Source organism: Stenella coeruleoalba (assembly GCF_951394435.1).
Source record: "Stenella coeruleoalba genome assembly, chromosome: 11".
Taxonomy (NCBI): domain Eukaryota; kingdom Metazoa; phylum Chordata; class Mammalia; order Artiodactyla; family Delphinidae; genus Stenella; species Stenella coeruleoalba.
This window is the reverse complement of record NC_137157.1, coordinates 89,169,626-89,194,167: the sequence shown is the minus strand read 5'-3', so window position 1 is coordinate 89,194,167 and position 24,542 is coordinate 89,169,626. Positions and strand designations below refer to the sequence as shown.

The following is a 24,542-nucleotide window of genomic DNA, read 5'->3' as shown; positions in this document are numbered from 1 at the left end:
GGGTACATGAATCTTTTCAAATTAGTGGGTTTTTTTTTTTCAGGTATATACTCAGGAGTGGGATTGCTGGGTCACATGGTAGATCTATTTTTAGTTTTTTGAGAAACCTCCATACTGTTTTCTACAGTGGCTGTACCAACTTACATTCCCACCTGCAGTGCACAAGGTTTCCCTTTTCTCCACACCCTCACCAACATTTATTTGTGTTCTGTTTGATGATAGCCATTCTGACAGGTGTGAGGTGATATCTCATTGTGGTTTTGATTTGCATTTCCTTGATGATTAGCGATGTTGAGCATCTTTTCATATGCCTGTTGGCCATCTACATTTCTGTTCTTAGCTTTCTTAATAAGCGCATACACATCAGCTATGTCTAATCAGTTTCATTATCTATGTTTCCTTTCTATTTAGAATAGATATAGGAAGAATGTGTTCTCTTTTCTCTAAAGCAGAAGTTGACAAACTTTTCTGTAAAGCGTCTGATAATATTTTAGGCTTTACAAATCATATGGTCTCTACAGCAACAAGTCAACTCTGTTGTGACTCTAGAGAAGCCATAAATAATACCTCATTGAATATGCCTCCTGAACCTGGAAAAGATTACATGGTTAAAGAGTTGAAACTTATTTATTCCACTTTTCAAAGTATGGGAAAACTCAGGAATACTCAAGTTATACCTAGACCATGGCATGGGTAAACCAAAGAAATTAGTGTCATTTGAATAAAGCTTCCAGTGTCTCCTCCTAACAAACAATATTAAAAATAAGTACCTATCCCAGTAGTATGGTTTGCAAGTTCTGGAGGAATAATCTCTAACTCTCAACCTTTCATTGGGTCTAAATTCTGCTGCTGGAGTCCCATTGCAAAGGGGGTGTCTTACAGCTACTGAAAGTGGGGTCTGGCTGCTCACCGCTCAAAAGCCAATAAAGAGGCAAGTTTGATGGAAAGGAAAGTTTGCTTTAATTTGGATGCCTGAAACTGGGGCAGGGGGAGGGCGGACTCCCGTCCAAAGGCTTACTCCCCTCCACTGACAGCCAGTGGGCAAGAGCTCTTATTGGCGGAAGGAGGGGACTACATGTAGAAACAGTACAGTTAGTTTGGACAGTCATCTTGAAATTGGTCATACAGTGGTCTGACGAGCATCATCTTGATTGTCTTAAGTACAGTTAATCTTCAGTTCCGGGGTCAGTTTGTTCCCATTTCCTTGAGTCCAATTCTTGGCATTGTGGCAGCTTATATTACGGCTACAGTCTGGTCATCATGTAGTTAACTTCTTCCACCTGGCACAGGTTTCAGTATCTACAAGACAGCTCACAGGATGTGGCTTAGAATATTATCTACAGCCCTTGAGGAGGAGCTAAAGATCCTTGACTATGCTTAGGGACTAAATGATTATTGTTTTGTCCTGTTTGACTGATTTTCTTTGCTTCTGCATTTTCTTACTTCTCTGATTAAATTCATTCTTTGGCTAAAGTTTTTCCACAGACAAAGGGCAGGCAGAGGACATGGGGGACAAGGACCAAAGGGTCCTATTCCATTTCATTAACATTAGCTTAAAAAATTATTGAAGTAATATTGAATATAATAAAATTTACCCATTTAAAAATATGGTTTTATGGACTACTATATTTAAAATAGATAACCAACAAGGACCTCCTGCATAGCACAGGGAACTCCGCTCAATATTCTGTGATAACCTAAATGGGAAAAGAATTTGAAAAAGAATAGATACATGTACAACTGAATCACTTTGTTGTACACCTGAAACTAACACAACACTGTTACTCAACTATGCTCCAATGTAAAATAAAAATTAAAATCAAATAAAAAATTTTAAAATATGGTTTTATGAGTTTTGGTCAATGTTTTAGTTGTACAAACACTAATAGATCTATATTAGAACACTTATCACTAAAATATGAAGGGCTTACCTAATTAGATCAGGCCCACCCAGGATACCAGGATAATCTCCCCTTTGATTAACTCAAAAGCAACTGATTAGAGAACTTAATTACATTGCAAAATCCCTTCACCTTTGCCATATAACATAAGGAGGGGGTGATACCCTATCATCTTTGCCATGTTCTCTTCAGTAGAGACAGGTCACAGGTTGTTCCCATACTCAGGGACATGGATCTGCCAAGAGTGTGACCCACCGGGGGTCATCCTATGGCATTTCCCATACATCTCCCTCCCTCCCTCCCTTCCTTCCTTCCTTCCCTCCCTCCCTCCTTTCTTTCTTTCTTTCTCTTTCTTTCTTTCTTTCTTTCTTTCTTTCTTTCTTTCTTTCTTTCTTTCTTTCTTTCTCTTTCTTTCTTTCTTTCTCTCTCTCTCTCTTTTTTCTTTCTTTCTTCCTTTAAGTAAAGGAAGCAGAGGGAACAGGTAAGACTGGCTATGAGAAGGGGATATTGAAGGTTTGAGAAGAAAGGAAAAGGTTAGAAACAGTCATATGAAGGAGGAGGAGAGAGAATGATTGCATACTGTACACCTGGAGGATGATGGTAAGGATTCACTTGAGGTTGGCCAGGTATTTAGTGCCAGCATAGCATGATTTTACATTTTTCTCCAGACCTGTTTGGCTCTGTAAGTACAGTAATAGAACAAGTAAAGAGTTGAATTTTAACCAGGATTGCTTCCTTCATTCCTCAGGGGAGTACTGCTAAGTGTGGGGAAAGAGAGAGAGGAATAGCAGATGTGGAATTAGATTGTTAGTTGAAGACCAGCCTCCTGACTCTACTAATTCCACTTGCTGATTTACGGTGGGGATTGGCTCCTTGCTGTGCTCAGCTGACATTACCCAGGAGGGTGGATTGGTGCCTGACCTGCTTCTGCTGGGCAGAGGATTGAAGACCAGTTCCTTACTTGGTCCCACCAACATACCACTCAAGCTGGGGAATCAGAGCGTCCCCGCCTGCTTTGTATGTGTGTGGGTGTGTGTGTGTGCGCATGTGTGTGTACGTACAATAGATTCTTCTTTCCTGCTGAAACTATGGAGCCAGAGTAGGAGGGTGGGGCAGTTTTTCCACAGTGTTTGCCTGAAGTAGGGCAGGTACTATCAAAAAGATATTTTATGTTAGGCTGCCCTTTCCCTGGTACTTTACCTAAGGGCAGCAGGCTTTTCTTGGAGCTGCCCTCTCCCCACCATGCCTGTGGGCAGTTCCAGGCTTCTCCACTGTTGGCAAAAAGAAAACCCAGAAAACTCATTGCTCTCCTCTCTCAAGTTCCAAGATCTCTAGCTAGAGTCTGTTATCTTTCCACCTTTCAGAATCTTCCTATGTTTGTTTGTTGTGTTATGTCCAGGGTTTTTTAGATGTAAAAAAAGGAGGACCTGGAAGGAATGGGGCTACTGTCATGGTCTGTCCTTGAATCCCTCTATGATTTTTCAACTGGGTAGTTTATCTTCCTATTATTGATTTGTAAAAGTTCTTTATATATTCAGGCTGCATGTCTTTTGTCAGATATATGTTCTACAAATGTTTTCTCCCAATCTGTGGTTTGCCTCATCATTTTCTTAGTTAAATCTTTTGATAACAGCAACTGTTTTTAATTTTAATAAATTTCATCAGTGTTTTTAATTGGTTCATGCTTCTTGTGTCCTATGTAAAGAATACTTTCTATATGTAGGTCACAAGTATTTTTTCCTTTTTTTAAAAGCAGTTTTATGCCTTTAGATCTCTATGTTAGGTCAATGATCGGCTTTTTTTTTTTTTTTTTTTTTGCTGTACGCGGGCCTCTCACTGCTGTGGCCTCTCCCGTTGCGGAGCACAGGCTCCGGACGCGCAGGCTCAGCGGCCATGGCTCACGGGCCCAGCCGCTCCACGGCATGTGGGATCTTCCCGGACCGGGGCACGAACCCGCGTTCCCTGCACTGGCAGATGGACTCTCAACCACTGCGCCACCAGGGAAGCCCAATGATCGGCTTTTAATTAAATTTCTAGTCAGGTGTCATGAGTAACTTTTTCTATTTGATATCCAGTTATTCTAGCACAATTTATTGAAAAGATGATCCTTTCCCCATTGAATTTTTTGGCACCTTTGTTGAAAATCAATTGACCTTATAAACGTGGTTCTTTTTTCTGAATTTCAATTCTGTTCTACTAATCTATCCTTCTGCCAAAACCATACTATCTTTATTACTGTTGCTTTTTCTCTTGTTTTTTAAAACAATTTTATTGAGATATAAGTGAGCTACAATAAACTGCATGTGCTCAAAATGTACAATTTAAGTTTTGAATATGTATGCACCCAATAAGTGATCACCCCTTTCAAAATCATGAACATCCACTCTCCATAACTGACCTAGAAAAGGAATCAAATGTCAAACATGGCCATGCTGAGCAAGCTGATTGACTGTAATCCACTGATCGCAATTTATTTATCACAGTGCAGCGTGGGTACAAAGTTAGAATTTTCTAGGACAATGCGGTAGAGTCCCTAGGCTCAGCCTCAGGTCATCCTTTCGTGCAGTTGCAAGCTGCACACTTGAACTGTGGCTGTAACAACCAAGGGAGGCTGGAATTGCAGAGCAATGTTACAGTCCTTTCCATCTTTAAGAAACCCTTTTTTCAAATGCTAAGTATTGCTGAGAAAAAATCCAGGAGGACACTGTGCGACTCTTCAGTACACCACAGGGGGATGTAAACAGAATTGCTCTAAAGAGGGTCAAGGAAAATTACAATTCTTCCAAGACTTACATCTTGTGAAATATAGTTATAAACCAAAGAATTATAGTGCTGAATATCTCTGTATAGGGAGAGATTTCACATAAAGTACTAAATGTGTTTTAACAAATGCCACCCAACCTATTTGATTGTGTAATTTTCTGGAAGAATTACCTAGTACAATCATGTTTTATATAATCTTTGCTGATCCATGGACAGGACAAGCCATAGATAATTAAGGGTGAAACTGTATATGTCTCAACTGTAAAAAAATAAAAGAAATAAAAATCCACAGTCTTCAAACTCACCATTAAGACTCCTTTCATCTCATAGCTCACCAGCAAATTGAATATATAAAGCACCTCTCACACAGAAAGTCAGAGAGCAAAGCACTAAAGCAAAACAAATACCAGTGATTAAGGAAAATTGAAAGCAGCAGTAAAAATATGTTTCTTTAGTTTACTTTTAAATACAGACTGGGAACTGCAAATAATTGGGGGTATATATAAGTGGTAATTTTTTTTTTTTTTTTTTTTTTGGTCTTCATGATTCTATGGTGTTGAATACAAATAAGGGGGAAAAAACCCTATTGCTGCAAAATTCAGAAAACCTTTTGAGATTATTTATTTTAAACATTCACCTTAATTTATTTAGTAATAGTTTTTAAAGTCACTCAAATACTCTGTCACTTCTTAGACTGACCAATTTTGACATGCTTCAGACTTATTTTAAGTGATTATAAGAGAAATAGTTTGAAATGGGCTTTCCAACCTACTTGAGAAGGTATTAAAGAGGGGAGAAAAACTTCTGGGTCTTCATAGCCTTAGTGGACAATTTTAAGAGTTCAAACAGGGCTTCCCTGGTGGCGCAGTGGTTGAGAGTCCGCCTGCTGATGCAGCGGACTCGGGTTCGTGCTCCGGTCCAGGAGGGTCCCACGTGCGGTGTCCGGAGCCTGTGCTCCGCAACGGGAGAGGCCACAACAGTGAGAGGCCCACGTACCGCAAAAAAAAAAAAAAAAAAAAAAAAAAAAGAGTTAAAACAGAATATTTTATTCTGCCTTGAAAAATATTGAGATAATTCACCCGGGGGTTTGTGGTTCTTCAATGGGCCAAAATTGAACTGTTTAGAAGAGTCAATGAAACACTGGGGCGCTGATTTCATGGTGGATGGCTGTTGTCAATCATTGCTTCTTTTAGCATAACCACTGGCCCACTGAAGTGCTTCAAAGAATATTCTAGCTGACATGAATTTGGAGAAAGAAGGACCAGAAGGAAATTTTGCATTTCCTACTTTTTTAAAAAAAATTTATTGGAGTATAATGATTGCGTTAGTTTCAGGTGTACAGCATAGTGATTCAGTTATACATGTGCATATACTCATTCTTTCTGAGAGTCTTTTCCCATATAGGTTATTACAGAGTACTGAGTAGAGTTCCCTGTGCTATACAGTAAGCCTTTGTTGATGATTTTATATATAGTAGTGTGTGTATGTTACTCCCAAGCTCCTAATTTATCCCTCCTTCCACATTTCCCCTTTGGCAACCATAAGTTTGTTTTCGAAATCTGTGAGTCTGTTTCCGTTTTGTAAATCAGGTCATTTGTATCATTTTTTCCTACTTTTTATCTATAAATATTTTTCAACAATGCTATTAAAGAAAAGACGGCTTAATAAAGGAAGATAATTGATTTTGGTGAATTGACAGCATGATTAAAGTAAAAGGTTTACTTTTAATTAAGAAATTGGGGGGGGAATGCTTCACTCTCTTTCTCCTGCCCTCCCTGCTTGTGTCACTCCTTTAACTTGCTCTCGTTCCCTTTCTGTCTTTGTTCCCCTGTCTTCTGCCAAATCCCAATTTTAACAGTTTTTTATGTTGTTGAAGAGAAAACCACAGGCCCCAAATGGCGTCACTTGTGCTAAAGCCCATGATACCAAACCTAGGCTTAGATACAGGACTTAATTGCAGTTTCGAGCTTTTCCAGAAATGTAATCTTAATCAACCAGTCTGGAATTTTCTGGTCGGCATCAATGAGGTCATCTGTCATGTGGGCCCTCTCCATCCCCCAGAAGAAGAGGCAATCTACGTGGTAAAACCCTTGCCTTTCCCTCCCCACCCCACCTTCCCAAAAAGAAGATACCCTGGCCTAAAAATAATGCTTCCTTTTCTTTTGCGAATAGCTCCCTTGCCCTACCCTTCTTCCTATAAAAACCTTCCATTTTGTACAACCCTTCAGAGCACCTTGTAGTTGCTGGATGGGATGCTGTTCAATTCATGAATCGCCTAATAAAGCCCATTAGGTCTTCAAATTTCTGCCGTTGAATTTTGTTCTTTTTAACAATGTGTATCATTTTCTCATTTCCTGAATTTGAGATCTTTGAACCACTGCGTGTTTATTGATAAAAATAAGTCCCTGCTGATGCACCTACCAAGCTTAAAAGCTACCAAGCAGGGCTTAAAAAAAAGCGGCAGGATGCAGGATCAGTAAGAAATGTAAGAAATTTCTTCTTTTTTTTCTTTCCCCAATACTTTTTAGTTTACATGGTTATATGTTGGAGAGGTATTCTGAGTGTATTTTCTGAAAGTTTACAATTCTGGCCAAGATAATGAAGGAGGTGCCTGTTGTAATTGGGGTGAGTGGGTAGCATTTGTTAAACTTGGCTAGAGCCCATGAAAATAGAGTTTTGGAAGGTCTAGTGATTTTTTAGAAAGCTACTTACAAGCTATTCCTCAGTATATGCAACTTAGAGGATATTCTGAGTGCAGGCCTACCTCAGAGATACTATGGGTCCGGTTCTAGGCCACCAAGGTATAACAGGTTGCACAAAGTTTTCGGTTTCCCAGTATATATAAAAGTTATGTTTACACTCTATTGTAATGTACTAAATGTGCAATAGCATTATGTCTAAAAAGATAACGTGCATGTCTTAATTAAAAATACTTTATTGCAAAAAATGCTAACCATCATCTGAGCCTTCAGCGCATGGTGGTAGTAACATCAAAGATCACTGATCACAGGTCACCATGATAAATATAATAATAATGAAGTTTGCATAGTGTGAGAATTACCAAATGCTTCACAGAGACATGAAGTGAGCAAATGCTTTTGGGAAAATGCCACTGATAGACTTGCTGGACATGGAGTTGCCGCAAACTTTCTGTAAATTTTACAAAATTTAAAATTTATAAAATTAAAAACTTTTATCACTGTGAAGCACAATAAAGCAAAGCAATTTAACGAGATATGCCTGTATTAATGAGTACTAGTAAGACTATTGCATGAACTGTTTTGATTTCGTTAGCTGAAATTATGATTTTACTATTGCAGAATTATGTAAATTCATATTTTGTTTCTCTTCTCAAGGATTAGGTAGAATTTCTCAAACAGGTAGATTTCTAAGTGTGGTAAAAATTGTGAGGAATCATCAAAAATTTCTGAAGAATCCTGGTATGAAATAGGTGCTTCCCTCAATGTTTAGCTCCATTTCTTTTCAAGAATATTTCTAGACCACGTTTGGAATCCACTTTCCTTATGTCTCTGGAAGTGTTTTCAAAATTCTGAAGCACTTGATAAAAATGCCCATTTGTTCCCCAGCTATGCTCCCAGGAAATTCTGATCTAGGAGGTTGGGGTTGGGCATGGGAAACATTTTTTAACAAAGCCCTCAAGTGATTCTTAAAATCATGCAATGCTGCTTGAGAGCAGTGGTTCTCAAACCTTACTACTTAGGCAGCTTAAAAAAAATCCTAGTCTCTGGTGCCCATCTCAGATCAACATAATCAGAACTTCTGGTGGTAGGGCTCAGGCATCAGTATTTTTTAAGGGTCCTCAGGTGGCTTCCTTGGACATCTAGGATTGAGAATCGCTGCTCTCAAACAACACGCAAGTAAATATTAAAACAGCTTTGGAAAAAAGGCTGTGGGATAATAATTTTTTTACTTCTAGTGTTTTCCCAAGATAAAAGATATTAAATTTGAGCAAGTTTTTAAAAATCAGGACACTTTAGTATGAGACAGATATTATGTAGAGTCAAACTGAGTACCAGATATTCAAAATTTCTGGCATGGAATAAGTCAGTCTCTAGACTTTTTCAAGAAATTTATACCAATCTACTATTTGAGCTTTTAAATAATGTATAATTCACTCTGGTAACTGGTTAGCGACAGACTATGATATGCAGATGGCATGCAAATTATCAGGTGAAATAAATAGAGACACGAGGAAGCAAGATTTAAGGTTAATTGTGGTAGGATTTAAAATTATGGTCATGAACAGACTTAATTATTCACCATTCATTTTGTTTCCAGAAAAGATTCTGCACAGGTGTATTTACCTAGATGATCGCCAGTATGGTAACTCTTATTGTACATGTCAGATTTTGGAAAATGATGAAAGAGCCAGGTTCTGATCTGGACGATTGATTTCAGGGAGTTTAGCTTTATTCTTTCAGTTAGGTGCATAGTCGAGGAAGATCCAGTACCAGATGGTGATGTTGGCTGGGAGGGGTTTTCTCACCTACATTTGGCAGCTCTACTCGGAAGTGGTGCTTTCAGTGCTTTAGACTTCCAGTCTATACTATTTCACATGATCATTGGGAAGCTTTAGGTGGTAGAGATGCAATGACACATCTCATTAAGCGTCCCGTAACTATGAACAGCTGACATCTGTGCTGAAAACAGAACTGGATGCAGCCTTCAAGTGGTTATAGGTTCAAGTGCTGTGTTGCTTTTTTTTTTTTTTCAGTTTATAAGTGATTTAATAAGCATAGCACTGCTGTCGTTAAACCAGAAAAATATATGTAGTAGAGATTTGAATTAGAATATATTACTAGGGCTTCCCTGGTGGCGCAGTGGTTGGGGGTCCGCCTGCCGATGCAGGGGACACAGGTTCGTGCGCTGGTCCGGGAGGATCCTACATGCTGCGGAGCAGCTGGGCCCGTGAGCCATGGCCGCTGAGCCTGCACGTCCGGAACCTAAAAAAAAAAAAGAATATATTACTAAAGACTTGAATTCAAAAATTTGAAAAGTAGTAAGTCTTTCTGTAGGGAGAGATTAGTGGTCAAAAGTTAGCTGTGTTGCTTTTTTAAAGACACTGCTGAAATTCATTATATTAACCAAGCTTGTAATTTCTAGAGGCATTTTTTTTTTTTTTTTTTTTTTTTTTTTTTTTTTGGTACGCGGGCCTCTCACTGCTGTGGCCTCTCCCGTTGCGGAGCACAGGCTCTGGACGCGCAGGCTCAGCAGCCATGGCTCACGGGCCCAGCCGCTCCACGGCATGTGGCATCTTCCCGGACCGGGGCACGAACCTGTGTCGCCTGCATCAGCAGGCGGACTCTCAACCACTGCGCCACCAGGGAAGCCCTAGAGGCATTTTTGACTTGGAGAAATAGATTATAAATCAGTGGGCTGCTCATTTTAAAGATGGCCTTCTCCTAAATGGCCTTCCTCTTTCCCAGAAGTTGGACAATGATTTTAGCTGATGACTTATTTATTTGTCATTTAATAATAACAGTCATAGTTACCCTGATTTGAATGCCTATAATGTGCTAGGATACTTTGTGTAAGACCTCCACAACAGCCCTCCAAGTTACCCCCATTCTGTGCTTTGAGAGGTGAAGGAACTTGCCGAAAACCATAAGACTCCTAAGTGACAGAGCCAGGATCCTGCCAGCTATCTGGCTGCCCAGCAGGGACTCTGTTCATCTTGCCACCAACCCCTGCGTTATGTACAAGAATAGAATGAACAGTCATTTCTATAAAGTGCAACAAGCAGCTGTTCATAAAAGTTTAGTATTTGAACTGAGAAAACAACAACAACCGTATTCCGCCTTCAAGGGGCTTATTATTTCTACAGTCTCTTATCACATTAAAGAATAACACCCTGGTTCTTTATACACATTTCTCGGTGCTTAACTTTAAAAAATATTGCATGATTCCTTTATCAGAGATTTTAATGAAATCAGGAAATAATAAGTAACCCAATCGAAATGTGTTCATCCTAAATTTGGCCTGGCTACAGAAATTCATTTTCACCTCATTCCTCATCCCCGCCTTTCCAATGTCCTAAAGCACGAACCCATTGGGTGTTCCCTCCGTTTCCCCAAGGAAATATTTCATTCATATAATGTCTCCTTTGTAATCAACACTGAGAAATGTCACTTTGATTAAACACAACTCTGAATGACTAAGGCGACAGTACAATAAATTCTCCAGAGCTATCTTTCAGAACAACTGATTGCTCTTTAGTCTTAATCCTCCAGAGTCTTATTTAATCAAAATGATGTTGCTAATTAAGGATTAAAACCTCCGAATAGAATAAAAAAGAAGGATTTTTCTTTCTCCTTTGGGCAGGTCAAGGAGGCAGAATTTGCTGTAAGGAAGTAAAAAGTCCCTTCCACCTTTGGTAAAACTGCATTATTCTCTGACGTTTGGACTTAATCCAAAATAGGCCTGAGTGCTTTGTAATATTAATATAGTCGGGGGATGGGGGGAAAGAAGGAAAGAAAGAAGGAAACGAAAGCAGAAAGAGAAACAGAAAGAAAAAGGAACTGTCTTAGATAGCTATATGTACCTAGATAATATTTATTCTAAATTTTTTTCATTTAATGCTTTTAATATGAATTTTCTTTAAACATTTTGTCTGATGCTGTCTGTGCATTGCTTTTATCCATTGCTAACACTAATGGAATGGCAGAATATTTTAGAAAAATGATACTAACCCATTTCACAGAGAACAGGAAGCAAAAGACAATATATCTCCAATATATTTGACATCAACTGGTGAGTGCCAATAAGAACAACAGAGTTCTCTACTAAATGCTGAAATACTCTATCTTGAGATCAAAATCTCAATTTCTGCTTGAATTTGCATTTGATAATAAAAATTGGTTCCTTGAAAACACATAAAACTGTATAAGAACTCACTAAGAGAGACAAAGCTGTATAGAAATGTAGTTTGATTTCCATGGAATACAAATTCTTTCAGGTGCTGGGGGTGAAGTGGATGTTAAATAGAGATGCTGGTTGATGTGTTAACGAATTGTAAAATACTTCTTCCATCCTTTTCATCTTTCTGAATTTATGGTCTCTGCCATGTTAGTCTATTACAATGTAGACATAACTAATAATAGCTGCTGTTTATTGATTACCACTATGTGCCACATTCTCTGCCAGTAATACACATACTATTACCTCTAATAAAACCCAGCAAGAGGTATTATTATAACCCTTCAGAAATGGTTAAACTCAAAGAAGAAATGACTTGACCAAGGTCAGGCAGCTGTGTGAAGTAGAATTGAGATTTCCACCAAGGCCTGTTTGGCTCCAAAGCCACATTCTATTCACTATGACATGCCATCTCACACTTGTCTACTTGAAGGAGAAAGTCATCAGCGTGTTTCAAGAAGGTGCTGGTAAACTGTGTTGGCCTATACCTGACTCATAGGCTCCCAGAATACTGGCTGAATCATTGTCAAAGGTATTGTCCCATTGTCACCCAGCCCAATCAATGACAAAGGCTGAACAGCCATCATCAAAACGGGACCAGAGAGCAAGCAATGAGAAATGCCCAAAGGGGGAGGAATGTCTGTTCCCGAGAATGCCTGTTTTCTCTCCTAGCCAGTGCTACTTACCAGTTAAAAAAGGACATTCGTTTCTGGGATCCATACTCCTGAAGGCTGTAAGCGCCCAGTGGACAGACAATGGTCCTTATTCCTCCTGTGCCGAGGCAGATGGCCACCAGTGCTACGTGAAACAGCCTGGTCTGTTCCTTTTTCGGTATGTTGTTAATCGTATGGTGAGTGCCCATGTAGAAACCCTCCAAGGGAAAAGCAGCCACAGATAAAGCAGAGCCTATAGATAGAGAAAAAAAAAAAGGAATAAATGTGTATAGACCACTGACTCACCAAACCACATCAGAAATAAGGTTTTTCCTCTGAACGTTGCCTCGTTATGCAATTGTCTTATTAAAATATTAATCATGGCAATTCTGGAGGTAATACGATTTTCCTAAATGTAAATATTTCCCTCAGTATATGTTTTTAATGAATCCAAAGTCCTAGTTTTTTTCCCCTCAGACTTGAACTGTCTCTCAGAGGACATACAAGCAAATCGTGTCCATTTTAACAAAGTTAAAACAATTCAGAAATACCTGATGTGAGACACTAAAGATGTTTGCAGTCCCACCCCCAGAGAAAAACCACCGTTCACAAGGGTTATTTGTTCTTAATCAACAGAGTGAGAAAAACCGCGATGATCTCAGACATCTCGGAAGCCTGTTAAAGAAAACGTTTTAAGAAGAACGTTATTGTAGTTAGAGGAGAACATAGCCTCTCTTTTCCTTTTCTACTTCGCTTTTTCCTTTTAAATCCCTTTTATTTCTCTCATTTCTCCTGTAGTGGCGTGGAGCCTCCTTTGCCACACACATAGGTGAGAAGGCTGGGGACGGGTGTGAGGTAAGTAATGCAGTACAGGTGGGAAGGAGGGAGGAGAGAATGACAAAGGAAGGTTGAAATCACTTTGCTGTACACCTGAAACTAACACGACATTGTAAATCAACCAGACTTCAATCAAACCCAAAAACAAACCAACAAAAAGAAGGTTAAGCTGCCTTCTCACTTCCGTCTTGCAGGGACCAAACTTGAAGACTTTCCTTGTCTAATAATTACCACTCAGTTCCATACTTTTGCTAAGCTATTTATAGTTTGCAAAACATTTTTGTGTACTACATTGTTTGATCTTGTAAAAACTTTGCGATGACAGAGGACAGATTTTTTTTTTAATTCTGATTTTTCAAAAAAAAAGAAAAAGAAACACGTTTATTGAGGCTAAGTGACCCAATGTTACGGAGTAACCCAGTTGTGATCTCCCTGTTCTTGAAATTCCTGTTATCACAGGATCAAATCAATTTTTGGGGGGTGGGTCAATTTGATTAGGGAAAAATGGCTTCTCCATGTTAGTTTTCAACTCCGTTTTATTAACTTGGCATTCACACTTTTTGGTATAAATTTTTATATAGTCATTTTACGTGGTTAGTTTTCTCCATTAGACTATAAGGGTATTAAAGGCAAAAATTGGGCCTAATGTTTCCATCTCCCATACAGTGGCTTTTGCAATGTGAAGAATGCATGCCCTTAATAGTTGTTTGGTAACAGATTGATTTACCATGAGGGTGGGCCCTTTACTGAGTTTGAAATGTTTCCTGTTAAGGTGAGCCAGATGTGCAGCTAACTTCTCCCTCTCTCTCTCTGCCACTCAGTCTTTATCTCTGGAAGTGTCACGTGAGGCCTGGCTAGGCTAAGGTTACCCAAAGAGGATGGACAGAGAACTGCTTCTTGCAGCAGCCATCTATTTAAAGACAAATTCTTTTAGTGGTAACTTTGTGTAAATTTGAAAGGCACTTTACTTCCATCTTTTGAAAAATGTCATAATACACTGATTGCAGTAGGTCAAAACTTTATTTCTATCTAATGTAAAATTGATGTAATAAAAATACAAGTCATTGACATATAAGATAAAAAGATTCCTTGTTGATGTGTGCTATTGTGCAGTGCACAGTCCGCACACCTGTACTTGGTAGCTCTGTATAAAGCACCATGATGTGTCATATCTCTTCCTAGGTGGTGGGGGTCTGCTGGTTCCTCCCATCAGGAGCGAATGCATCCATCGGAGAAGGCACACATGCAGGTGGACAATTATAATGGGGCAAATGCAATCACTTGGGTATGATCAGAGCGTGGCTGAGCACAGAGGAGCTAGCAACGAACACTACGTGAATCTTTTTTTTTTTTTAACATCTTTATTGGAGTATAATTGCTTTCCAATGGTGTGTTAGTTTCTGCTTTATAACAAAGTGAATCAGTTATACATATACATATGTTCCCATATCTCTTCCCTCTTGCGTCTCCCTCCCTCCCACCCTCCCTATCCCACCCCTCCAGGCGGTCACAAAGCACCGAGCTGATCTCCCTGTGCTATGCGGCTGCTTCCCACTAGTTATCTACCTTATGTTTGGTAGTGTATATATGTCCATGCCTCTCTCTCTCTTTGTCACAGCTTACCCTTCCCCCTCCCCATATCCACAAGTCCATTCTCTAGTAGATCTGTGTCTTTATTCCTGTCTTACCCCTAGGTTCTTCATGACATTTTTTTTTCTTAAATTCCATATATATGTGTTAGCATACGGTATTCATCTTTCTCTTTCTGACTTACTTCACTCTGTATGACAGACTCTAGGTATATCCACCTCATTACAAATAGCTCAATTTCATTTCTTTTTATGGCTGAGTAATATTCCATTGTATATATGGGCCACATCTTCTTTATCCATTCATCCGATGATGGGCACTTAGGTTGTTTCCATCTCCGGGCTATTGTAAATAGAGCTGCAATGAACATTTTGGTACATGACTCTTTTTGAATTATGGTTTTCTCAGGGTATATGCCCAGTAGTGGGATTGCTGGGTCATATGGTAGTTCTATTTGTAGTTTTTTAAGGAACCTCCATACTGTTCTCCACAGTGGCTGTATCAATTTACATTCCCACCAGCAGTGCAAGAGGGTTCCCTTTTCTCCACACCCTCTCCAGCATTTATTGTTTCTAGATTTTTTGATGAGGGCCATTCTGACTGGTGTGAGATGATATCTCATTGTAGTTTTGATTTGCATTTCCCTAATGATTAATGATGTTGAGCATTCTTTCATGTGTTTGCTGGCAGTCTGTATATCTTCTTTGGAGAAATGTCTATTTAGGTCTTCTGCCCATTTTTGGATTGGGTTGCTTGGTTTTTTGTTATTGAGCTGCATGAGCTGCTTATAAATTTTGGAGATTAATCCTTTGTCAGTTGCTTCATTTGCAAATATTTTCTCCCATTCTGAGGGTTGTCTTTTGGTCTTGTTTATGGTTTCCTTTGCTGTGCAAAAGCTTTGAAGTTTCATTAGGTCCCATTTGTTTATTTTTATTTCCATTTCTCTACGAGGTGGGTCAAAAAGGATCTTGCTGTGATTTATGTCCTAGAGTGTTCTGCCTGTGTTTTTCTCTAAGAGTTTGATAGTTTCTGGCCTTACATTTAGGTCTTTAATCCATTTTGAGCTTATTTTTGTGTATGGTGTTAGGGAGTGATCTAATCTCATACTTTTATATGTACCTGTCCAGTTTTCCCAGCACCACTTATTGAAGAGGCTGTCCTTTCTCCACTGTACATTCCTGCCTCCTTTATCAAAGATAAGGTGACCATATGTGCGTGGGTTTATCTCTGGGCTTTCCATCCTGTTCCATTGATCTATCTTTCTGTTTTTGTGCCAGTACCATACTGTCTTGATTACTGTAGCTTTGTAGTATAGTCTGAAGTCAAGGAGCCTGATTCCTCCAGCTCCGTTTTTCATTCTCAAGATTGCTTTGGCTATTCAGGGTCTTTTGTGTTTCCATACAAATTGTGAAAGTTTTTGTTCTAGTTCTGTGAAAAATGCCAGTGGTAGTTTGATAGGGATAGCATTGAATCTGTAGATTGCTTTGGGTAGTAGAGTCATTTTCACAATGTTGATTCTTCCAGTCCAAGAACATGGTATATCTCTCCATCTATTTGTATCATCTTTAATTTCTTTCATCAGTGTCATAGTTTTCTACATACAGGTCTTTTGTCTCCTTAGGTAGGTTTCTTCTTAGGTATTTTATTCTTTTTGTCGCCATGGTAAATGGGAGTGTTTCCTTAATTTCTCTTTCATATTTTTCATCATTAGTGTATAGGAATGCAAGAGATTTCTGTGCATTAATTTTGTATCCTGCTACTTTACCAAATTCATTGATTAGCTCTAGTAGTTTTCTGGTAGCATCTTTAGGATTCTCTAAGTATAGTATCATGTCATCTGCAAACAGTGACAGCTTTACTTCTTCTTTTCCGATTTGGATACCTTTTACTTCCTTTTCTTCTCTGATTGCTGTGGCTAAAACTTCCAAAACTATGTTGAATAAGAGTGGTGACAGTGGGCAACCTTGTGTTTTTCCTTATCTTAGTGGAAATGCTTTCAGTTTTTCACCATTGAGGACAATGTTGGCTGTGGGTTTGTCATATATGGCCTTTATTATGTTGAAGGAAAGTTCCCTCTATGCCTACTTTCTACAGGGTTTTTATCATAAATGCGTGTTGAATTTTGTCGAAAGCTTTCTCTGCATCTATTGAGATGATCATATGGTTTTTCTCCTTCAATTTGTTAATATGGTGTATCACATTGATTGATTTGCATATATTGAAGAATCCTTGCATTCCTGGAATAAACCCCACTTGGTCATGGTGTATGATCTGTTTAATGTGCTGTTGGATTCTGCTTGCTAGTATTTTGTTGAGGATTTTTGTATCTATGTTCATCAGTGATATTGGCCTGTAGTTTTCTTTCTTTGTGACATCCTTGTCTGGTTTTGGTATCAGGGTGATGGTGGCCTCGTAGAATGAGTTGGGGAGTGTTCCTCCCTCTGCTATATTTTGGAAGAGTTTGAGAAGGATAGGTGTTAACTCTTCTCTAAATGTTTGATAGAATTCGCCTGTGAAGCCATGTGGTCCTGGGCTTTTGTTTGTTGGAAGATTTTTAATCACAGTTTCAATTTCAGTGCTTCTGATTGGTCTGTTCATATTTTCTATTTCTTCCTGATTCAGTCTTGGCAGGTTGTGCATTTCTAAGAATTTGTCCATTTCTTCCAGGTTGTCCATTTTATTGGCATTTCATTCTTTTTTCTTTATTCTGCTCTGCAGTAGTTATTTCCACTATTTTATCTTCCAGGTCACTTATCCGTTCTTCTGCCTCAGTTACTCTGCTATTGATCCCATCTAGAGTACTTTTAATTTCATTTATTGTGTTGTTCATCGTTGTTTGTTTCATCTTTAGTTCTTCTAGGTCCTTGTGAAATATTTCTTGCATTTTGTCTATTCTATTTCCAAGATTTTGGATCATCTTTACTATCATTATTCTGAATTCTTTTTCAGGTAGACTGCCTATTTCCTCTTCATTTGTTAGGTCTGGTGGGTTTTTATCTTGCTCCTTCATCTGCTGTTTTTCTGTCATCTCATTTTGCCTATCTTACTGTGTTTGGGGTCTCCTTTTTGCAGGCTGCAGGTTCGTAGTTCCTGTTGTTTTTGGTGTCTGTCCCCAGTGGCTAAGGTTGGTTCAGTGGGTTGTGTAGGCTTCCTGGTGGAGGGGACTAGTGCCTGTGTTCTGGTGGATGAGGCTGGATCTTGTCTTTCTGGTGGGCAGGTCCACGTCTGGTGGTGTGTTTTGGGGTGTCTGTGGACTTGTTATGATTTTAGGCAGCCTCTCTGCCAATGGGTGGGGTTGTGTTCCTGTCTTGCTAGTTGTTTGGCATAGGATGTCCAGCACTGTAGCTTGCTGGTCATTGAGTGAAGCTGGGTGCTGGTGTTGAGATGGAGATCTCTGGGAGATTTTCACCATTTGATATTATGTGGAGCTGGGAGGTCTCTTGTGGACCAGTGTCCTGAAGTTGGCTCTCCCTCCTCAGAGGCACAGCACTGACTCCTGGCTGCTGCACCAAGAGCCTTTCATCTACACGGCTCAGAATAAAAGGGAGAAAAAGTAGAAAGAATGAATTAGTAGAAGGAGAAAGAAAGAAAGAAAGAAAGAAAGAAAGAAAAAGAAAGAAAGGAAGGAAGGAAGGAAGGAAGGGGGAAGGAAGGAGGGAAGGAAGGAAAAAAAGAAAGGAGAAAAGTAAAATAAAGTAATATAAAATATAATAAAGTTATTAAAATAAAAAAATAATTATTAAGAGAAAAAAATTTAAAAAACGGACGGATAGAACCCTAGGACAAATGGTAGAAGCAAAGCTATACAGACAAAATCACACACAGAAGCATACACATACACACTCACAAAAAGAGGAAAAGGGGAAAAAATAATAAATCTTGTTCTCAAGTCCACCTCCTTAATTTGGGATGATTCGTTGTCTATTCATGTATTCCACAGATGCAGGGTACATCAAGTTGATTGTGGCGCTTTAATCCGCTGCTCCTGAAGCTGCTGGGAGATTTCCCTTTCTCTTCTTTGTTCGTACAGCTCCCAGGGGCTCAGCTTTGGATTTGGCTCCGCCTCTGCGTGTAGGTCTCCGGAGGGCGTCTGTTCTTCGCTCAGACAGGACGGGGTTAAAGGCGCAGCTGCTTCGGGGGCTCTGGCTCAATCAGGCCGGGGGGAGGGAGGAGCATGGAGGGCGGGGCGAGCCTGCGGCGGCAGAGGCCGGCATGACGTTGCACCAGCCTGAGGCGCGCTGTGCGTTTTCCTGGGGGAGTTGACCCTGGATCCCGGGACCCTGGCAGTGGCGGGCTGCACAGGCTCCCCAGAAGGGGGTTGTGGATAGTGACCTGTGCTCGCACACAGGCTTTTTGGTGGCGGCAGCAGCAGCCTTAGCGTCTCATGCCCGTCTCTGGGGTCCGCGCTTTTAGCCACGGCTCGCGCCCGTCTCTGGAGCTCCTTTAAGCAGCGCTCTTAATCTCCTCTCCTCGCGCACCAGGAAACAAAGAGGGAAGAAAAAGTCTCTTGCCTCTTCGGCAGCTCCAGACTTTTCCCCGGACTCCCTCCCGGCCAGCCGTGGCGCACTAACCCCCTGCAGGCTGTGTTCACACCGCCAACCCCAGGCCTCTCCCTGGGATCCGACCGAAGCCCGAGCCTCAGCTCGCAGCCCCGCCCGCCCCGGCGGGTGAGCAGACAAGCCTCTCGGCCTGGTGAGTGCCTGTCGGCCCTGATTCTCTGTGCGGGAATCTCTCCGCTTTGCCCTCCGCACCCCTGTTGCTGTGCTGTCTTCCGCGGCTCTGAAGCTTCCCCCTCCGCCACCCGCAGTCTCCGCCCGCGAAGGGGCTTCCTAGTGTGTGGAAATCTTTCCTCCTTCACAGCTCCCTCCCGCTGGTGCAGGTCCCGTCCCTATCCTTTTGTCTCTGTTTTTTCTTTTTTCTTTTGCCCTACCCAGGTACATGGGGGGGGTTCTTGACTTTTGGGAGGTCTGAGGTCTTCTGCCAGCGTTCAGTAGGTGTTCTGTAGGAGTAGTTCCACGTGTAGATGTATTTCTGGTGTATCTGTGGGGAGGAAGGTGATCTCCGCGTCTTACTCTTCCGCCATCTTCCCGGAAGCCTCCCACTACATGAATCTTGAAGGAAGGGCCAGGAGTTTTCATGTCTCGGATATGGGATGGAAAGGTAAAGGAAAATGACAATTTCAGGCAGAGAAAAGAGCAGATGTAACATTAGGAAAGTAGGGAAGCCCGTGAGGAGAAGTTCCGCCTGATTGGGGTCGTGTACTGAGACAGAAGTTTGGAGAGGTAAATTTGGGACAGGTTCTAAAGGTTCTTATAAACTAAATTGGCTTTTACATTTTAGATAATAGAGCCAATGTATAGATTTATTCTTTTAGGAAGTCAGTGTTTTTTGGTAGAAACAGCATTGGGGTCACACTGATGACTGACAGCCAGTAAGCAGGCCACTGTAATGGTCAAGAAGATGAAGGCTGCATTTTTGAGCTAAGGTTGTAGCAATACAGACAGAAGACACATTTTTGATGGAACCTCTGATACTTAGTGACTGGTTGGAATTTTATGACATCCATGAGTGGGGGACACCAGGAAACAACTTTGAGTAGGAAACTGAATGGTCGTGGAATTGACTTGCCTTCTGTTTGCCAAATTCTAAGTTGGGACTTCAGTCCTAGTCTGATGACTTACACAGGAATTTAGACTGATGGCAATCACCATGTTAAACAAGAAGTTACCTAATGCCACTGACATGACCTGTTACCAAGTGAAGAAGAGTAAATCATGCTTAAATGTCTCCTCATCAGAAAACATTCCCTGACACAGAAGAGCCACCTTGTCACTCTCTAGTCCATCCTGTCCCCTTCCCCAGCTTTTTTTTCATCATCACACATTACCATCCAACATAATAGCTATTTATTACTTGATTTTCCCTCTCCCCACATCAGAAAGTCAACTTCATAAGAAAAGAGACTGCTTTCTTCTCTGTTGGGTTCCAGATCCTGGAACAATGTCTAGCACAGAGTAGTCAATGAGAAACACTTATGGAATGGTGAACAAATATTTGCCATGCAGTGACTTAGTTTTTATTTCATGGAACTGAAACAATGAAGAAGCTTACAAGTTTGAATCACGCTCTGATCGATTCAGTGAATGGTACTTTACCGTCTGATTGGAATTGTGTGTAGGTTGAGTAGCTGATACCCATCACTTCCTCATTCACCTCCCCTGTCCCCCAGAACTGCGTTTCTGCTGCACTGGTCAGTTTTGATGAACTGCCTACCTAAGTTCCTCAGCTCAGAACTTGGAGTTAATTTCTGTCCTTCCGTCATATTTGTGACCTTACATAGTTGACGAGTTTTTATGGTTTTATGTTCTTTCCTGGATTGACACTTCTCCATCACCTAGACCAACATCCTGAGATTTTCTGTTCTGTCTCTAACCTCTCACTGTGATTGTCAGTCCTGTTTATTGAAGCATTTCACAAATGTGTTCATATCTTCAGTAACTCCTTCTTATCTAGAAGAGCAACCTGAACTTCCCAGCCTAAATTTCTAGACTGTTCATCAACTTGATCTCTATTTCATATCAGACAAATTTGATATTTCCCCAACATTGCTTGCAATCACGTCACTCCCAAACTTTTGTAGATCTATTTCTTTTTTGTTATGTAAAGAAGCACAGTGTAGCGTTAAATTCATTCATTTTTTAGCATGTAGCCATACTTCATAATATGGAAATCATGTCTTCAAGTGCAATCTTAATTATTATATGACTAATTAAAAGACCACCTTTTGATGAAAACGTTTCTACATGTACTTCAAAACAACTTTTTAGCACACTTCACTTTAGTTGTGAAGCAAATGAACTTCATATTTCACATAGAATTTGTCACAAATTTTGGCTTGTGGTAGGAAGGGGGGAAAGGAGGGAATTCTGCAGAGTATAGAAAACAGACATTTAAAGAGATAATTATTATAAAATATAATCAGTGCAATGATAAAAGTATCAAAGCATCCTCTAACACACACACACACACACACACACACTTAGTAGTATCCCTCAAATAATACAGAGAATAAACTAAATTGAAGCAACATTCTTAGCTCATTTATTACATCTTATGCTAAAACAAAGTGGGTATAGCATAAATCAAACGTTCTAATAAAAATCCACTAAAATAAGTTGTAAAACAATCCAGTCAGAAGTGGACACTCACCTAGAAAATGCAGAAATAAGCAAACCTGTACCAGTTTGTTTCTTCCTAGACATACATCAGCAAGCCATCCTGCAAACACCGGGGTAAGGATTGACGTTCCAATAAAACACAAGTTCAAAATGGCGGCTTGGTAATTGTGATAGCCAAGCTTGACGGTGCAAAAGGGGATCATATTGCAGACGACTTCAAAGAAAGTGAACCTCTCACACAGCTCCACCAGAAGCAAACAGATTCCAACTTGAAATTTTTTCACAGAGTATGATGGAGACAAATAACCAATATGTCTTATAGTTTTCTCCTTCTCAATGCTGTGATTTAAGGGTACTTTCTCATCCGTGTTTTTAAAGCCTGTAACAGACATGACTACCCTCCTTGAAGACTACTTATGCTAGTGGTTTGAACTTGGTGATTTTTCCCCCACTCCTCTAATGAAAAAATAAATAAGATCTTTGCTTTGAATTTCACAACTCCATGCTAAGTTTCATACGTTTTTTTTGCACATTAGTGTTGTTCATTTTGCTGATCGAAGAGCACAAGAAAAGAGACATGAGTATTTAAACCATGGTAGCTCAGTGTAGCCAAATCTGATTTGTTCGTCTAATTACTTAGAGGCTAAATTAGGCTCTTCCTGCAAATTTATATTGAATTACATGAATCCAGTTGAATACGTGTGGAAACTCATCTGCCTCACACTGATAAAGTTTAAATACGGAGGCAGAAGAAGCAGTTTTTCAGGAGAATTTGAGCACTAGATCAAGAAATAATTTGAGTCTAATAATTTCTGATACTTTAATTAAACAAGCCAGAACAGTACCAAGAGATAAAGCGCGAAAGGAAATCTGTTTTGAGGGGGCAGGATATCTTATCATTATTACATTTCTTGTTATTTTTGGTTGGAATTCTGATAAGAAAGCTAATTAGGTAACAGAAGTGCTAGTACATTTAGGTAACAAGCAGAGTTTGCAAGAAAGTAATTTAAGTGCACTAACGAAAAGAGAAAATATTAAACAAAACCCGTCTTCCTTTAAGTTGACCCCAGGCTTGTAGAACAGCCTCTCGGAGGAAATCAGAGTGAAAGGCACTATTTGACTCATTATTACTCGGCAACAGGGGTACAGCAACTATCCTACACATGCTTTGGGGAATATTGGATCAGGTATCACCCTGACCCTTCAGCTGGGTGAATGGATGTTAACATTCTGTTTCGGAAAGCAGAAGAGCACAAATTAAGCTGAAAAAGCAGCCGTATGATAATTCATTCTTTTTTATGACTGACTAATTTCCATTGTGTATATATTATATATAGCACATCTTCTTTATCCATTCATCTGTCGATGGACACTTAGGTTGCTTCCGTGTCTTGTCTATTGTAAATAGTGCTTCCATGAACATTGGGATGCAGGTATCTTTTCAAATAGGGTTTTTGTCATTTCTGAACATACACCAAGGAGTGGGGTTGCTGGATCATATGGTAACTCTATTTTACTTTTTTAAGGAACCCATATTGTTTTCCATAGTGGCTGCACCAATTTTCATTCCCACCAACAGTGTAGCAGTTCCTTTTCCTCATACCCTCTCCAGCATTTAATATTTGTAGACTTTTTGGTGATGGTCATTCTGACCAGTGTGAGGTGATAGCTCATTGTAGTTTTGATTTGCAGTTCTCTAATAATTAGCAGTGTTGAACATCTTTTCATGTGCGTTTTGGCTATCTGTATGTCTTCTTTGGGAAAATGTCTATTTAGATCTTCTGCCCAAGTCAGAGAAAGACAATTGTATGATATCACTTATATGTGGAATCTAAAAAAATAATACAAATGAATTTATTCACAAAACAGAAATACACTCACATAGGAACAAACTTATGGTTACCAAAGGGGAAATAAGAGATAAATTTACCAAAGGGATAAATTAGGAGCTTAGGACTAACAGATACACACGACTATATATAAAATAAACAACAAGGTTTTACTGTATAGCACAGCTATATTCAATAACTTGTAATAACCTATAATAGAAAAGAATCTGTAAAAATACATATGTATAACTGAATAACTTTGCTGTACACCTGAAACACAATATTATAAAAATATATATACTAAAATTTAAAAAAAAAAGCAGCCGTAAAAGGGAACATTTTAACAGTTAGGGGTTTAGCAGCAAGGACATAGGAAGACAAGGGAATGGAATTATTGGGTCAAAGTCATAATAATTCAAAACATAGGGGGTGAGTATAGGAATGTTATTTTCATGTTGGAGTCGAAAGCAAAAGACTGATAAAAGCTTTTGATGCTAATTCTTATCTTTAACCTGAGAGATTGGGTGCAAAACACTTTGTGTTGACCTCTTCTAAGAGTCTCGTAATGGCGGCTATTTTCATCCACTCAGCATCACTTCTCCCCCCTTTGGTAACAATGCCCTGTTTTTCCTTTTTATAGAGTGATCATGCAATTTATTATCGAAACTTGGACACGTTTGTGAGTGAAAGTGATGCTACTTATAGTTATTCCTAAAAAACAGATACACACTGGGATTGTCTAGGGCAAACCCCAGCCTGTAGCCGTCCTACCTTTGGGGAATGACATCCATCTATACTTGAGATTTCGGTGGGGCTTTCTCCTGGCCAAGGGGATCAGCACATGGTCTAAGATAG

General features: G+C 39.8%; 3 protein-coding genes across 10 annotated transcripts in view; 2 read left to right on the top strand and 1 right to left on the bottom strand.

Annotated features, from left to right (window-relative positions):
• The window catches only part of DERA (deoxyribose-phosphate aldolase), a 358,282-nt gene extending 345,985 nt beyond the window's left edge, over positions 1-12,297 (top strand). For 5 of the 6 annotated variants that reach the window (XR_013830502.1, XR_013830503.1, XR_013830504.1 and 2 more), the window contains one exon: positions 12,273-12,286. The gene's annotated coding sequence lies outside the window, so the exon portion shown is untranslated. Of the gene's footprint in view, positions 1-12,272 lie in introns of all 6 variants that reach the window. The other variant, XR_013830501.1, reaches the window with a different exon arrangement.
• SLC15A5 (solute carrier family 15 member 5) overlaps positions 1-22,250 on the bottom strand; it is a gene marked incomplete at both ends in the record, with an annotated part of 90,257 nt that extends 68,007 nt beyond the window's left edge. Inside the window, 2 exon segments of the mRNA XM_079936974.1 lie at positions 12,287-12,506; positions 21,890-22,250. Coding sequence (XP_079793100.1) covers positions 12,287-12,506; positions 21,890-22,250 — 581 coding nt within the window.
• MGST1 (microsomal glutathione S-transferase 1) overlaps positions 18,991-24,542 on the top strand; it is a 175,579-nt gene continuing 170,027 nt past the window's right edge. For all 3 annotated transcript variants that reach the window (XR_013830512.1, XR_013830513.1, XR_013830514.1), the window contains exon 1: positions 18,991-19,372. The gene's annotated coding sequence lies outside the window, so the exon portion shown is untranslated. The remainder of the gene's footprint in view (positions 19,373-24,542) is intronic.